Here is a 15,206-nt window from a genome sequence, read left to right as displayed (position 1 = left end):
CTCTCATAATGACTACATTTGCTCTTTGACTTCTCTGAAGGGTGAAACAGCCTTGACTGTCCCTTCGCACCTTCACAGTCTGAATTCCCAAGTGAGCTCTGGAATCCATGTTGATATACAAGGTCTTGCAAAATGCCTTAGTATAGATCACCCTCCACTACTGCATGAGAATACATCAACGAAAACTACCCTTCCCAAATCACTGGCAAGCTGCATCCCATCTGCGCGGGAGAGAGGAGGTGTGACAAATCAGCTGTGCAAGATGAACTGTTTCAGAACTCAGCTGGCAGCAGCAGACTAACCAATGAAATTTAGTGTTGAAAAGTAAAGGTCATTGCAAGCTGGATCTTTTAAGGAGCTCAACAACAAAAAATCAAAAAGACACTGATGCATTATGCAGTCACAAATCCACAGTACTGAAGCCCATCTACCTACTGGGCTCAGTAACCTTGAAAACTGAAAGCATCATCCATTTTGGTAAGTCATTCTACTCTTTGGCAAGATCACTTGGACTTGTTTAGTGCCATTCTTGAGCACAATTTGCAACCAGACTAAGTATAAGAGTTTCAGACCTCAGTAGAGTACCCCTGAAATTTTCTTGCCCACTGATTTCAATCTCATATTTGACTGACAGATCTGAAGAAAATTGCCTTGGCCTTCAAGATCCTCTTTCTGCTTTTGGAAATCATCCGAAAGTAGAATTTGGGAAATTGGGGAAAAATTGAAAGAAGCTGGAACTGCACTGCAGAACGGTATCAAAAACCTGGACTTATATTTCAGAGAAAACCCCCAAAAACTCATAGCGTGCTACAAGTATGTTGCTGGATGGCATACAAATCTAACACAGGGAAACAAGGGAACACCAGGCACGGGAGATCATCCCAGAAACCATAAGGGTTTGGTCACAGACTGAATTCTCAAACTGCAGAATGCTTGCTGGTTCCTAGATGGTGAAAAGCCATTAGGACCATTCTTCACTGCAATACGAAAGCCTAACTTTGGATGTAGCTGTTGCCCTTCCTTGTTTATATGGTGTATCGCAGTGGTGGTACCTGTCTGCAGGAACACATAGAACAGACAGCAGTGGGTCCCGACACCAGGACCCAAACTCTTCCTGCATGCCTGTTCTCAGCCTGGCATAAGGAGCTTTAATTCTCACATTCTCCCTTGTGAGTATATTCCATGTGCAGCCACCTCAGCTGGTCTCTTAATAGCGCCTTCCTGCAACAGGGTGTTAATGTTGACAATTTTTGTGCAGAAAAGATCCAGTGACTTTGGCATCAGGAACAAGATGGCAGTGTTAATTTGAACTGTGCTTCTACACTGTGTAATCACCAGATGTGAAGTCTGGTTGCTGACCAGTGCAGACTCTCTCAGCTCCTTTTTGGAAGTGCCTTGTCCTCAGGGTCAAAGCTGACACATGAATTTTACAAGCAGATGTAACCGCTGTCATATAAAGCATTTCTTGCATTTATATTCTGCAGCTCCCAGAGGAAAATAACCATCAGGAAGAAAAGAGCATGCACCTGAGTCAGAGCAACATCTCAGAGTGAGGGCGGCATGCCCATCACAGAAGCAGCAAGACTAAAGCCCTCACTGCTCATTCTCAAGCCTTGCTTGAACCCTGTACCATCTGATGCCTCCTCTGCCCTCTTTTTTAAACAAAGCAGAGGAGTAAGGGGAGAAAGGTCAGGTAAGTCAAACCGAATACTTGCCATGAACAGTGAGAGAGCTATGAGGAAAGGTGGCAATAGTTGCATGATTCAAACATTAACCGGGGAGTTTGTGTGGGCCCAAAAGACACTGCTGTTCAAAAAGAAGGCAGGTAGAATCCCTTCCAACATATATTCAAGGAAGACTGGGGGAATCATCAGTTGGATGGATAAGCAGGCAGAAAACAAGCTGACAGAGCTAACGTAGGTTAGAAAACTCAAGAAACAACTCTCATGGGTGCCAAACCAGAGATTACTGCACAGACTCATGAGTTCTCCAGATCCTATCCACCTGATAGCATCAGCTGTACCAAGCAGATCCTCTGCCAGGAATTAATCTCTGTCCCTAACTCTCTGAAACATTTAATAAGACTTATATCTTCTCCCTTGCTGGCTTATTTTTTGTCTGCTGCAAGAAAGCCAGTTATCCCACCAATTCCCACAAACTGCTCAGCCAGAACAATCAGAAGGAATACCCAAGAAAACAGAGATGTCAGAAGCAAAATGTATCTTCAGCCGTATTCTGCTGCTCTTCAAATTATGAACTGCAACGTATAGAGTTCTTCCTATACCCACATCAGTCTATTTTTCTGTTTTTCCACCTCTCCAGGAAAAATTATTCTCACCATTTCCAGCAGCTTTCTTACAGAACCCTGTTCATTCCAAATCAATCCTGATGCAGAGGCTGAATACAGACTCTGAACGTCCTTCCCTGCTCTTAAGCCCTGTACCATCTCTCTCCCCCCTCACCCCAATTTACAGAAATCCAGCACGATGCAGCTAATTTATGCAAAGCCTCGAGCCCTCCCAAGCAAAGTGCTAGAGCCTGTGCTACCAAAACAAGCCCCTGAGGAATCAGGCAGGGGACTCCTGAAGCAAACAGATACTCACGTGGGGAGAGTCTTCAGCAGGTTCTCGCGTAGCTCCAAAGTCACCAGGTTTGCCAAACTGCAAGAGAAAAGGGAGCGAGAAAGCCAGATTCACTGAATAGGGCTTCAGGGGTACAAGGAGATGCTCATATCCCTTCCCTTGGGACCACCCCTCATGATCTGCACAAATGCATCTATGTGTGTACACATGAATGGAGATGACAGCGGAAAACAAAAAAACAAAGAGGATCTTAAATGACTTCTGATGAAGGTGACTGCTCATTGCAAAATCATGGGGAAACAACACTGCGCCCAAGCTCAGGACAAGGAAACGTGGTATCACATACAGGACTGTCTATCCATAAAGAGAAAATCCCTCACGTGTAGAAAGCCAAATCCCATGGGAGAGGCACTGCACCCCACAGGCAAAGCCCCATGGGCTCTGCCTTGGCCATTTGCTAGCAGCATAAATCATTTCAACATCACCGGACAAACCACACCTGTTTGGAAAGGGGCAAACGGGCACTCATAAAATAAGGAAAGACAAAGGATTTGATAAGCCTGGATGCACTCCTTGCCTGTGCCACAGACCACAGAGAAGGAGAAGCAGCTGAGACCAGGAAAAGAACCCTTTTAAAAAGGCTGTCTTTTAACAAGAGTAATGCTTAGAGGTGCTCACACAGTATGTTCAGTACAGTGGCAAACTGTAACTGGGATGGCATGCTCTTTCCCTCCAAGTCCTGCTAGTGTCCCCACCCCAGCCCTCCTCCCCATTATGCGGAATGGAGGCATACTCACTTCCCAATGTCATTGGGGAGGCTCTGCAGGGACACATCATTCAAGGCTAAATGGCCCAGGCTCCGAAGCTGCGTGAAGCCCTCTGGAAGCCTGTGAAAGCATGACAGAACAAAACACCATTAATTCTGTGCACAAAACAAACCCTAAATCCCCCACAAGCCAGTCTAACCCAACTGGTATCAACACGTGAAAAGGAGAAGAGCAGGAAACAACTCTGACTCTCACTCCTGATCCAGGATATGCCCCATTTCTAAGACACCACAGCCCTGCACCAAAGTCACTACATGTCCTAGTGTGCAAACTTGGCTCTGCAGGACTCGAGCATGAATCTCAGGCTATGCCATGTGATCATTTAAACTTGGAAGCAAGGAAGGCTACCAACTAATCCAAACATCCATCTAAGGATATTTTTGCAGATGACACTGCAGCATTCCCTGGGACCAAGTAGTAGTAACATAACTCCAAGGTGCAATAGAACAGGGAAAGACTCGTGAAAAGAAGAAATCCTTCGCTGTTCACAGGCAGCTCCTGGAGCTTCCCTGCCCCACTGCTCACGACACAGATCTGACAACTCTGGGCCACAAAAACACTGACCAATAACTTCTAGTGTAGAAGTGCTGGTCATTCCTGCAGTACAGGGATTCTCACCGACTGAAAAAGCTTGTCCCATCCTGCCAGTGACCGGCTCCACAAGAGGGAAGCAGAGTTAAATCTATTTAAAGGGCGACTTGGGCAGTGCTTGCCCAGGAGCACAAAGGGCAGCAGGCATCTGGAGGCAGACTGGCATCTACAGGGACCCTGGCAAACAATGCGACAAGACACCAGTGCCTCAAAACGTGGTTCACCAAGACAGAGGGGCCACACTTGAATTCCCACAACATTACAGATTAAAAGCTGTAGAGACAGAAGACTGAAAGAGACAAGGCAGAGCACCCTGTTCTTGGACATCGCTCTGGGCACTGAAATATCAGGGAAACCAACCAAACAGAGAGTTCAAAGGATGGCCATGCTAAATTATAAATAAGACTGACAGAGAGCAAAAAGGACTGACAGAGAGCAGAGGATAGCATGCAGGCCTTTCTCTGCTCCTCTGTAGCACGATGAGTCCACATCCATTCTGGTTTGTGCATCGGGGTGAAGGGGTGGGGAGGGAGTAAGAAACTTATTCCAAGAAGACAAAAGTCCTCGACCATTCCCACCAGTGGCACCAGTATGACTAAAGGCTCATCAACCCAAGCCATAGGCCCTGCAATAGAGGGAGCACAAACCAGCTCTTCCATATGGTATGTGTTTCACCTCTCCAGAAAGCAGACACCTGCAGGTCTTGGCACAGGCAGGGTGGTCCCAGGCCTTGCCTTCAAGGGAAGACAATTAGCAGATGAAGACCAGAGAAAGCAAGGAAGAATGAGGAACTTTCACTCTCAGATGGACGAAATGGGTTGCACATGCCCTCCTACCTGGAGAGAGGATTTCCACTGAAGTCTGCGATTTCCAAGGATTTGCAGAATTTGATGCTTTCAGGAATTTCTGGAATGTCTGGAAAAAACACGTGAAAGAAATAAAGAGGCTTGAGAAGAGCCTACCACGTGGAAAATGGGACACCAGGTCCTGGTGACAGCCTAAGACACAGTACGACAAACATATTTTCATAGCTCAGGACCTGCAAGAGATCACTCTACAGACCTGTGAAAGGGTCCTGCCTCTTCTGTAACATGAGTGCATAGGGTAGTAATACTACACTGAGAGAAGCAGGGCTGTGAGGCACCCACTCCCCATTCAGCTTTGACCTTACCGTTACGGGAGATGTCCAGTTCCACCAGCTGCATGAAGTTGGCAACCTCTGGGGGAAGTCTCTGGATTTCATTGTCACTCAGACCCAGCTTGCGCAGGTTGAGAAGCCTAAAGAAAGGCTGTGACAGGAGAGAACAAAACTGGGTCAGCAGTAATTCTGTGGGAAACCTGCCTTCTCCCCTCAGGCCAAACCTGAGCATCCATCCCTGGAGAAAACTGCCTTCTCTCATAACCTCTCTCCCAGTGAGGTCCTCAAAGTGCAGCCACTGCACAGATGAGAACCCTGATTAAGGCCTTTTGCCCTGGTCTGTTGTAGAAGACAGACATTTAATGGGTTTCGCTTGATGATTCATTTAACATCTCTACTATACCACTGCTCTTATCCCTCCCTTCTAGAATACAAAATGGACGTTCCTTGTTTCCCAAGAGAACAGTTCATCTTAGACATTCGAACACTAGCACCAGGAGGAAGTCACTATAAAGCAGCTTGCCAGCAGACACTGCAGTGTTTATGAGCCTGGTCCAGAGAAGCCAACAAAAGAGAAACATAAGGGGACTTTCAGACTGAAGTCCTGTCCCTGCTGTCACACACATCTGCTGTACGGTATGTTTTGTCAGGACATCAGTGACAACGTCCCTACACCAACAGGGAAAGCACGTGTGCCACCTGTACTGGGCAAGAAAAGGAGCAGGCAAGCTAGCTGTAGGGCCCATGTAACAAAGAATTAAAGAAGGAAATTCCTTTCTAGAAACGCCACAGTCACAGAAATGTCAACTGGAAGGGACCTCCAGAGCTCTCCTTGTCTAACAACATCCAACTTCTTCACACCTCCTCTTGTTCTCAGAAGTCAATTATACTAGCTATAAACGGTAAACAGCAAGATTCATCAATCATACTCTTTCTAGACATCAATAGTAAGTTTACTAAATGCAACATACTATAATTATCAACTGAACAAATCTTGCAGCTGCTTCTAACTATTGTCGGACATAGGATACTGGACAGGATGGAAAACAAGGCGGTAGTGTTTGCTGCATTTCCTGGATCATTACAGAGTCCTGGGAGTAACAAACAAACAATATTGGGCCAGTGCAGAAAATGAAACTGTTTTAAGAAGTTTACCCATAACCCACAAATAGATAAAGGCTGTTGCGCACAGACGTAGTAAAACCATGGCTCTGATTAAGTGTTTGGGTTCTGCCACAGTACTCTTAAGTCATCTTTAGCCATTTATGAGTTTTAGATGGCCAATCCTTAAGAAGCTAATAACTTGACCTGTGATGCAGGAAAAAAAAAGGAGCGATGAAGCTAGGAACAAACTCAGGCCTGCGAAGTGACACACAGAAGCCACTTCTAATCCATGTAATCATCCTGTCCGTCCCACACCAGAGGCAGAAAGGGAGTTACAGTAAGCAACAGAAAATGTAATCACAGGATTACTTACACATCAGAAAACATGTCCAGAGAGTCAGGGCTGCTTACACAGACCACACTGACAAGGATCAAACAAGAATTTGAGTCTGAACCTTCCTTCTCAGTTGCCTTTCCAGTAATCCATCTGCATAAAAAGGTTGCTGAAACAGAGCTCTCCAGAAATAGTTGCGGGGGTATTGAGATGAGGTTTGAGGCGGTGGGACACCCACAACTGTCACTTGTAACATTGCAAAGAACATTAATACAGACCAGATAAAGGAGAGGTAAGAAAAGGAGATGCACAACGTAACTGTGAAAAGATACGCAGACCATGAAGAGAGGTGCTCGCCCTACTAGAGGGGATGATGAAGAGGTCTAACTTGAGAAGTTTCTCTGCCATAGATCAAAACCCCTGCAGCTTCCCATGGAGATGTCCCAGTGCAGAAGTGCTGCTAGGTGCAAGTCCATGTTTGAAGGACTGCAAGACATGGAGCGGCCTTTGCTACGCGGAGGTTGTCGTACTTCCACATCACTCCCCATACTGAAAGGGAGAAGTGCTCTGGGATGAACAGCAGTGATATGAAATTCATACTCCTGACATCCTAAAGTAGTACAGGAGACCATAATAAGCAAGAAAAGCAACAATAAGAAAAGTCCTCTTGATGCTGAACAGCATGAGTCCTTTTTAATTCAGTTTATCTAATGCAAATCAGTTTAATAAGAAAGGAAGTAGGTGAAAGTCTAAATGACAACAAAGGTTCAAGCCAGAGCAGGAGGTTTAGAGATTTGATTTGCTATTGTTTCCTAGATCCTTCTCCTAATTTTAGAATGCAAGGAAATTCCAGGCAAGACATTGTGTTGACCTGCTAGAGCCTACAAGTTGGAAAACAGCAGAGGGACAAACAGGACATCTATAGTCCAAACTTTTAGCACTTCTGCCTACAGATTTTGGGCCGTCTCAAAACAGATGTGCACACCTAAAAAAAATTAATTTAGAATAAAGTCATGCTACATGTTGCACTGCAGTATATACAAAAAGCATTTTTTGACACTATAAGAGATTTAAAAGCTAATTTCCATGAGGCAAACCGGTAGCTGTGAACATCGACTTCAGTTTTCCCTTACACTTAAGTTTTACTTTCTTAGCTAGGCCATCAAAATCAAAACAACATTAACACTTCTTTGTCACAGCAGTTAAATTGCAATAAACTGCGTGGATACCACAGAATAAACTGCGTAACAGACCTTTTACTAGCATAACTACCTTAGCGAAAATAATCAGAGCCTACAGGCACGTCTGTGAAGCCAAGTGCAGACCAAGCCTTGGAATTAGGCTTGTGACAATCTCACAATTATTCCCATCCAATTAACTTTGTTTCAGGGAGACATCTACTAAAGATCATGTTCCAAAAATGCCTTGCTTTGTATGCTACTGCTTTGTATCAGTTAAACAGCATTTTTTCTCCCCCAGTTGTGTTGTTGTTGTTTTTTTAAAAAAAGGTAACTAAAAAACTTCAAAACCTCACAGTGCTGACAGACTATTCTGTCTGTGCACAAATCTCCGATCCGTGCACAAATTTCCATTCAGCAAACAGCAAGACAACAGTAGTACATCCCACTTCTTAAGACTCACTTAAGCTGGGCTTGAATAAAATATTTCTATGTGACAAAAATTCAAACTAGTCAAAAGTCATCAGCGGAGGTCACACAAAAAAAAAAAAAAAAAAAAAAAGCAGCTGAATTACAGTGTTCCCATGCAAGGATTAAGACTTTTATACTGGGGGGGGGGCGCGGAACGGGATGCGGGGGCAAGTTAAGTAGAATCTAAGCAAGCCACCATCTAAGCAAGCTAGAATCTGTCTAGCAAAACCACTTACTCCTCATCATTAACCCCTCACCAACAGGATGAAATACAGTGAATGAAATACTGCTAGCCAAAGCACAGATACACCAGCAAGTCTGTACTTCCCCCCGACAGCCTGCTTTGCTCCTGAATGTCTTTACTATAGCAGCACAAACAGTTTTGCCAGCAGAGCACACCAACATTGCCATAACCAGTCCAGCAGACTTAACTGCCGTTGCATCACAGAAAGGCAAAGGTAGACCAGCACTGCTGAAGCAAATAAACAGGCGCTGGTTGTTCAGAGATGGGACAGTCTTCAGGAATAAGCACTTGAAAGCACAGAAGAGATGTGCTTCCCACTTATGCCAGCAAAGCTTTTAGAAAACTAGCAAGCAAAGTCTGCCCTTCTCTCTACTAGGACTACAGCTAGTCTGATGTAAAATACAGCCACATGATGTAATCAAGAACAATGCAAACGCTGCACCTAAGACGACACACAATTTTCAGGTCAATATTTTGTGAACCGGGTTCTTCAACTCATAAAGTCCAACAGCCAAATTTACAAAGCAAGACTGCACGGAAGATTAATTTGTGACACTGGAAATGGAGAACAGATTAATTTTAAAATTGTTACCGGAACCAGGAGTGAAAACTTAAGCAAATGTGTCTTTGGAGACTGGCAATTATCCCTTTCTCTAATCAATGTTAAGCATGTTTCATACAGCTAGCAAAAAAAAAGAAAAAAAGAAAGTCATAAATTTAGCACTATACTGAATGTCTCTGTTACGATGAAACATATAGACCTTCAAGATTTTCTGAGTATTAAAAAAATAAATTAAATAATAACCAAATCTGCATGACCTAGATCTTTCACTGTCCAAACTAGACTGATAGAACAGATCAAAAATAGAACTTTGAGGAAAAAAAAAAAGCAGTAATCAGTCACTGTTTCCTGGCATACCAGAAGCCTGAAGACCACAAAGAGCAAACACGGATTAGTACAAGAGGATTCCAGCGCACAGGAATTCAGTCAGCTCAGAGTGCAATGGAACTTACCACAAATTTAAAAAAAAAAAAGGTTCAAGACAAAGATCAGGGGCTGTACTAATATATTAACAGCATAGTTGGGTAGCTAGGGGGGAAAAAGCCTTTCTAAATCAGAATATATTACAAAGATATTCTACTGTTGAATTATGTGAATTGTTCCCGGATGGCTAAGATGGAAAACGACTACAAAACCATCTTTCAAAAAAGGTTCAGGTGGCATAAATTCTGACAATATGTGGAGCACAACAGCTGCAATACAACAGATTGGAAATACATAGGCCATTGCTCTCAATGTACTGATTGGCTGAAAATTAGTATAAGGTATAAATAGCCTGTAAAGCACTCTAAACCAAAAGATAAGAAATACTCCAAAAAATTGCAACATTGAAAAAGAGACTGAAAAATGTGAAATGCAGGCTCTGCAGCACGTTTTCAGATGTAACTTCCTCATTCAGCAGCCTTTCTGAAAATGAAAGCAGGCAAACATGAGAAGTCATTCAAGATTTATCCGTAATTTCTGAAACAAAATTCAATTACTTCATTTTCTTTTAAAAAGGCAACCTAGATCCATGAATTTTTCAGTCAAAAGGGACAATGAAGTAATATCCTTTAATTCTTTGTATATCACAGACTTTTATCACAGAATCATGAAATAATTCAGGTTGGAAGGAACCTTGGCATATCTCCACTCCAACCTCTTACTGAATGCAGGGTCAGCAATGAAGTCGGTCCAGGTCGCTCAGGCCTTCATCCAGTCAAGTCTTTCAAAACCTCCAACGACGGGACTCAAGGATCCAAAAATGCTCTGGGTCCTTGGGTGCACCACTTAATTACTGTCACAGTGAAAAAAGCTTCCTTGTCCCCAGACGGAACCACCTAGCTCCATGATGCCATGCCTCTCATCCTCCCCCACGCACTGCTGGGCTCCGTCTCCTTGATAAACTCCCTGCACACACTGGCAGGCTGCTATGAAGTCCCCCTGAAGCAAGTGTCTTCTCCAGGCTGCGGAAGTCCTGTTCCTGCAGCCTGGGCTGTCAGGGCACACGCTTCAGCCCCTGCCCACCCTATAGACCCTCTCCTGAACTCACACCAGTTTGGCAATGCCGTTCTTGTACTGGGAGTCCCACGATGGGTGCAGTACGGAGGGGTGGTCTATGGAGGGGAATAATCACTGCCCCGGTCCCTGGGTGCGCTCCTGTCAGTACAGGCAGCACGCTGCTGGCCCTCCGCGATGCCAGGGCACCCCACAAGACCCTACGAGGAGCTGAGCTTTGAGTACAGTGAGCAAGGATGAAAGCCGAGCACCTTTAGCACAACATCCAGCAGGAAGAGTGGAGAGGAGCTGGCCACGTATGATACACAAAGAATGCTGCCAACAATAGTACATGCAACGTAAAGTCAAATTCACGGGCCTGTTTGCATAACCAAATAAAAACCCTCAAACGTCCCTTTTTGCTGTAGCCAGGCAAACACCGAAGTGTGCAACCAGCATAAACAATGGACAAGAATCATCAAAACTTTAGGAGACCCCCAACTGTGACAACGCTTTCACAATTAAACCGCACCAGTCACTCGGAAGCTACGCTTACAAGGGTGACACAGCTACTCACCTATAAATGGGTTGGGTTCCCAAGAAACTCCAGGTGAGCCAGTGGACCACCGTGAGCTATTTATTCTAGTCCTGTTAGAGTACACAACACTTGCTTGTCAGCTAGGTGCAACTAACCACAATTAAACTGGAAAGACTTTACTTCTGTCTTAATGACAACTGACACCTCAGCAAATTTGGAAGGCCCACTTCAATACTGAAATATGATGATATATGCAGAAGTGAGAAAGGATAAAACCCCAACACAATTACTAATGAACCTCTTGATTCAGACCACTGCCTTTGGAGTAATTTTATAAAAGAAAAATACTGGGCTAATAGAGCGGAATCACTGCTATGACAATCAAAACTATCGGGGAAAGAAATGGTCAGCTTCAAAGTGAAATATTACAAGCAGAAAGCCATCCTGACCATATAGTACTCACCTTCAATGGTTAGGTCAGTCCTACTCAAGGCACACAATAGATTGTGGGTTTATTTGAGGTTATCCTGAGAAACAGTAACAGACTCGGCCAGTTTGTGAAAACAAGAAACACTGGTAGCAGCAAATACAGGCTCTGTTTGGCAGATTCACCTTTGGCTTCTGCTGAAGAACCGAAATACCTGTGTATTGAGAAAGTCCTGAGCTTCACACACTGACTCCAGGGCCACCGATCTAGGACACATTTGTTACTGATAATGCGAGGATGCCTGACACCCCGTTTTGCAGAGCTTCTCACTCAGTGAGACACAAAAGCACAGAAGTTCCCAATCCCATGGAGTTCAGTATACATGAGGCATTTTGCCTGTACTTAATTTATAAGCCAGGTTAGTCCATGGCTCCAGCTGTGGTGTTCACCAGTGGTGAACTCTTACATGGGAAAGCAAAATGAACCCAAGAAGGGGGAAATACACAACGGATTTAGAAATGAGTTTCTGGCCTCCTATCCTCAACATGCCACGACTGCTCTCAGCAATGCAGATGGGTGGCATTATAGGTGGTGCTGGCCAAAGTTGAGAGCAGAGATGCCTAACTCCTGAGTAGAGTCAGTCTGACAGTCCCTTGTACCCCTTCCTCATTCATTACACGTGAGGAACTCTGACTGTCCAACTCCAAAACTGGCTGCATCAGCCACCTCCTGTCCTTGCAAGACAGAAAAGAGCCATCCACCACTACCTTCACACACAGCCTCTATCAGCATGAGGCCAGGATCTCACTGCCTGTGGACACTAGCACACAGCTTCCAGCTAAATTAAGAAAGCAAGGTAAGTTTCTAGAAAGCCAGTGTCTGCAAAACTGCTAAGCAGTTATGTAGCAGGCCAGTGAGTGAGTGATGCCAATCTCCAAATTCATCCAGTTCACTCAAAGAGGCAATCTGCATCACAGAGGCAGGTCCAACAGAACCACAGAATGGTTGAGGTCAGAAGGGACCCCTCAAGATCAACTAGTCCAACCTCTGCTCAAAGCAGGATCAGGGTCAGCTATAGCAGGCAACCCAGGGCTGTGCCCACTCAGATTTTTAATATCTCCAAGGAAAGACATTCTGCAGCCTCACCGGGCACACGTTCCTGTATTCAACCACCCCTCCAGTAATAATAATAATTAAAAAAAAAAAAAAAAAAAAAAAGGAAAAGAAAAAGTGTTTCCTTATGTTTAAACAGAATTTCCTCTATTTCACTCTGTGCCCATTACCTCTTGTCCTGCCACTGGACACTACTGAGAAGAGTCTGGCTTGGCTCCATCTCCTTTGCTCCCTGACATCCTACACACATCGGTAAAATCCCCCTAAGCCTTCCCTTCCCCAGGCTGAATAGTCCCAACTCCCTCAGCCTCTCCCCCATATCACAGATGTCCCAGTCTCTTAATCATTTTTGTGGCCCTTCACTGGACACACTCCTGTATGTCCATGTCTTCCCCACGCAGGGGGAGCCCAGCATCGGACCACAGCTCTCCAGGTGTGGTTTCACCAGAGCAGAACAGAGGTGAAGGATCACCTCCCTTGACATGCTAGCAATGCTCTTCCTAACTGCTGGTCAACTTGTGGTCCACCAGCACCCCCACTGTTTCTGCACAGCTGCTTTTTAGGTGATTGCTTGTACTGCTGCATGAGGTTATTCCCCCCCAGGTGCAGAAATTGGTATTTCCCATGAGGTTCCCATGGGCCCATTCTTCCAGCCTGTCAAGGTCCCTCTGAACAGCGGCACAACAATTTGGCTCATGCCAAGTCAGCCGCAGCATGTACAGACACAGCAAAGTCATAAAGGGCCCTTGGAAGCCCAGCCTCTTGTCTGTAACAGGCCCTAGAAAGTGTCTGAAGGAGCTTGCTTCCATCTTCCTCTCTGCAGTTAGCACGCTTCCAACTAAACTGTGTTTCTTCAGCTTGCTGACATGACGTACTTCCTCCAGACCTCAGTCCTGCCTCTTTGGCCATCGATGTTCATATCTGTGAAGCTCCCAGCATTAGTACTGAGGATGCAGCAAAGCCCCAGGACATGAACAAAAGGCTAATGGAGCTATTAGGTTAGCCTAGAGAACCACAGTAGTCAGATAGCGATGCTGGGAATTTGGACACCACCCCCAAGTGCTCCCTTTCTGCTGCAGAGTAACGCTTAGCTGAGCCTTGCCTCAGCAGAGCGCCTTGCTCACTTATTCAGTCAGATCAGAAGGCGGAACATGAAAAAAAAGGAGAAAGGACAATGGATAAAAAGATCAGAACAAACCTTCTGAGCTACCATTCAACTATGCCGTTTCCCAGAAGCAACAAAATCCTGAGGGCAGGCATGGAAAGGCAACCATTGCCCGAATGGGATTAATGGCCAAAGAGCCAGCCTGGCACAGCGGGGCAGACAGCGTCAGGCAACCCCAGCCACCCTGTGCTGCCAACACCAGCTCTTCAGAAGAGGCACAGTGGAACTGGCAGGAGGCAGGGAAAGGGCTTCACTCCTGGAACAACCCAAGCAGTCTGATGATGCATGGCAGGGTCAGGGATGCAGACCTACTAAGCCCACCAAGCTTCCCACGCACACTGCTGGTGCCCGTGACGCTGGCATCCAGCCCACAGCAATCACGGCTGCAGAGTCCCTGCAATGTGGCCAGAGCCCTGTGCCCATCCATGATTCACACAATGGCAACACAAGCCCGTGTGTCCTACAGATCCCATCCCACCTGCAGAACGACGCGTCAAGCAAGCAGAGAAAGGCGTTTGGGTGCCGAAAGCCTGGGACTCGGAAAACACTGACTGCTTCTGCATGCACAGTGCTCCCAGCTTCCAGGTTGGCCCCAGGCCCAGGTTAGTTTCATGATTCTTTTCTGAATCTTTGTTTTCTTGAGGCTATAGCAAAAGGGCTTCTGGCCCACCCGAGGCTGAACTCCAGCTCTCCCCTCACCTACTGCTGCTGAGGCAAGGAGATCCCCTCTGCACTCCCTGCTTTAATGCACAACACTGCTTCACACGCATCTCAATCCCACACATCTGGGCAGAGGCATTTGTCCCGTTTTACACCCGGAACATCAGTCCTGCTGAAGGCACTGTGTCTAATCCTGGGGGAAGGGGACTAGGACATGGGGTTCTTTGTTCCCCAGCATCACCTTGCTGCTCTCCGATCACCAGCCCCCACAATCCTGCCTGTACCTGCAGAAGAGCCATCTCCGTGGTGGCCAAGAGGGAGGGAGGAGGGCAAATGGACACCTGGGCTCCTCTACCAGTTTCTCCGGAGAAGGAGCAATGCCACCCTGCAGCACAGACAGCTCAGGGGGCTGCCTTGGTGTTAGGACTCCTGCTGCAAACAGCAGACAGGGTGGGGGTGGCTGTCAAGCGCCATCAGGCTGTAGGGACATTTCTCCCCTCAACTAACCATGCTTTAAATAGACTTCAACGAAACACTTCATAAAGACGGGGCATTTCTCAAGGTGAGGCGGCTGTAGCACTACTGAAGGGGAGCAGGACATGTGCCAGAGGAAGAGGATTCAGACACCCAACTTACATAACTGTAGGGCCACAATGACCTTACACATAGGCCAATGTCTCTGAAACAAGGCAGTGACAATTTACAGATCTGGAGTCCAGGAGCTGGGTCTACACTGTAAACACAGTTTGCACACCGGAATTGTACAAAACCTTTTGCTTCTGCAGCCAAAACTATC

At 45.8% G+C, this 15,206-nt stretch overlaps 1 protein-coding gene across 28 annotated transcripts in view; it reads right to left on the bottom strand.

Annotated features, from left to right (window-relative positions):
* SCRIB (scribble planar cell polarity protein) overlaps positions 1 to 15,206 on the bottom strand; it is a 116,560-nt gene that overhangs the window by 90,159 nt on the left and 11,195 nt on the right. For 27 of the 28 annotated variants that reach the window (XM_037378796.1, XM_037378767.1, XM_037378768.1 and 24 more), the window contains exons 2-5: positions 5,172 to 5,289; positions 4,837 to 4,915; positions 3,380 to 3,469; positions 2,604 to 2,660 (exon numbers count right to left, since the gene is read on the bottom strand). In XM_037378796.1, the coding sequence (XP_037234693.1) occupies positions 2,604 to 2,660; positions 3,380 to 3,469; positions 4,837 to 4,915; positions 5,172 to 5,289 (344 nt within the window). Of the gene's footprint in view, positions 1 to 2,603; positions 2,661 to 2,962; positions 3,052 to 3,379; positions 3,470 to 4,836; positions 4,916 to 5,171; positions 5,290 to 15,206 lie in introns of those variants that run through there. The other variant, XM_037378793.1, reaches the window with a different exon arrangement.

The sequence above is a fragment of the Falco rusticolus genome, chromosome 3, assembly GCF_015220075.1.
Source record: "Falco rusticolus isolate bFalRus1 chromosome 3, bFalRus1.pri, whole genome shotgun sequence".
Lineage (NCBI taxonomy): Eukaryota > Metazoa > Chordata > Aves > Falconiformes > Falconidae > Falco > Falco rusticolus.
Note: the sequence above shows the minus strand (reverse complement) of the source record. Positions and strands in the feature narration are given on the sequence as shown.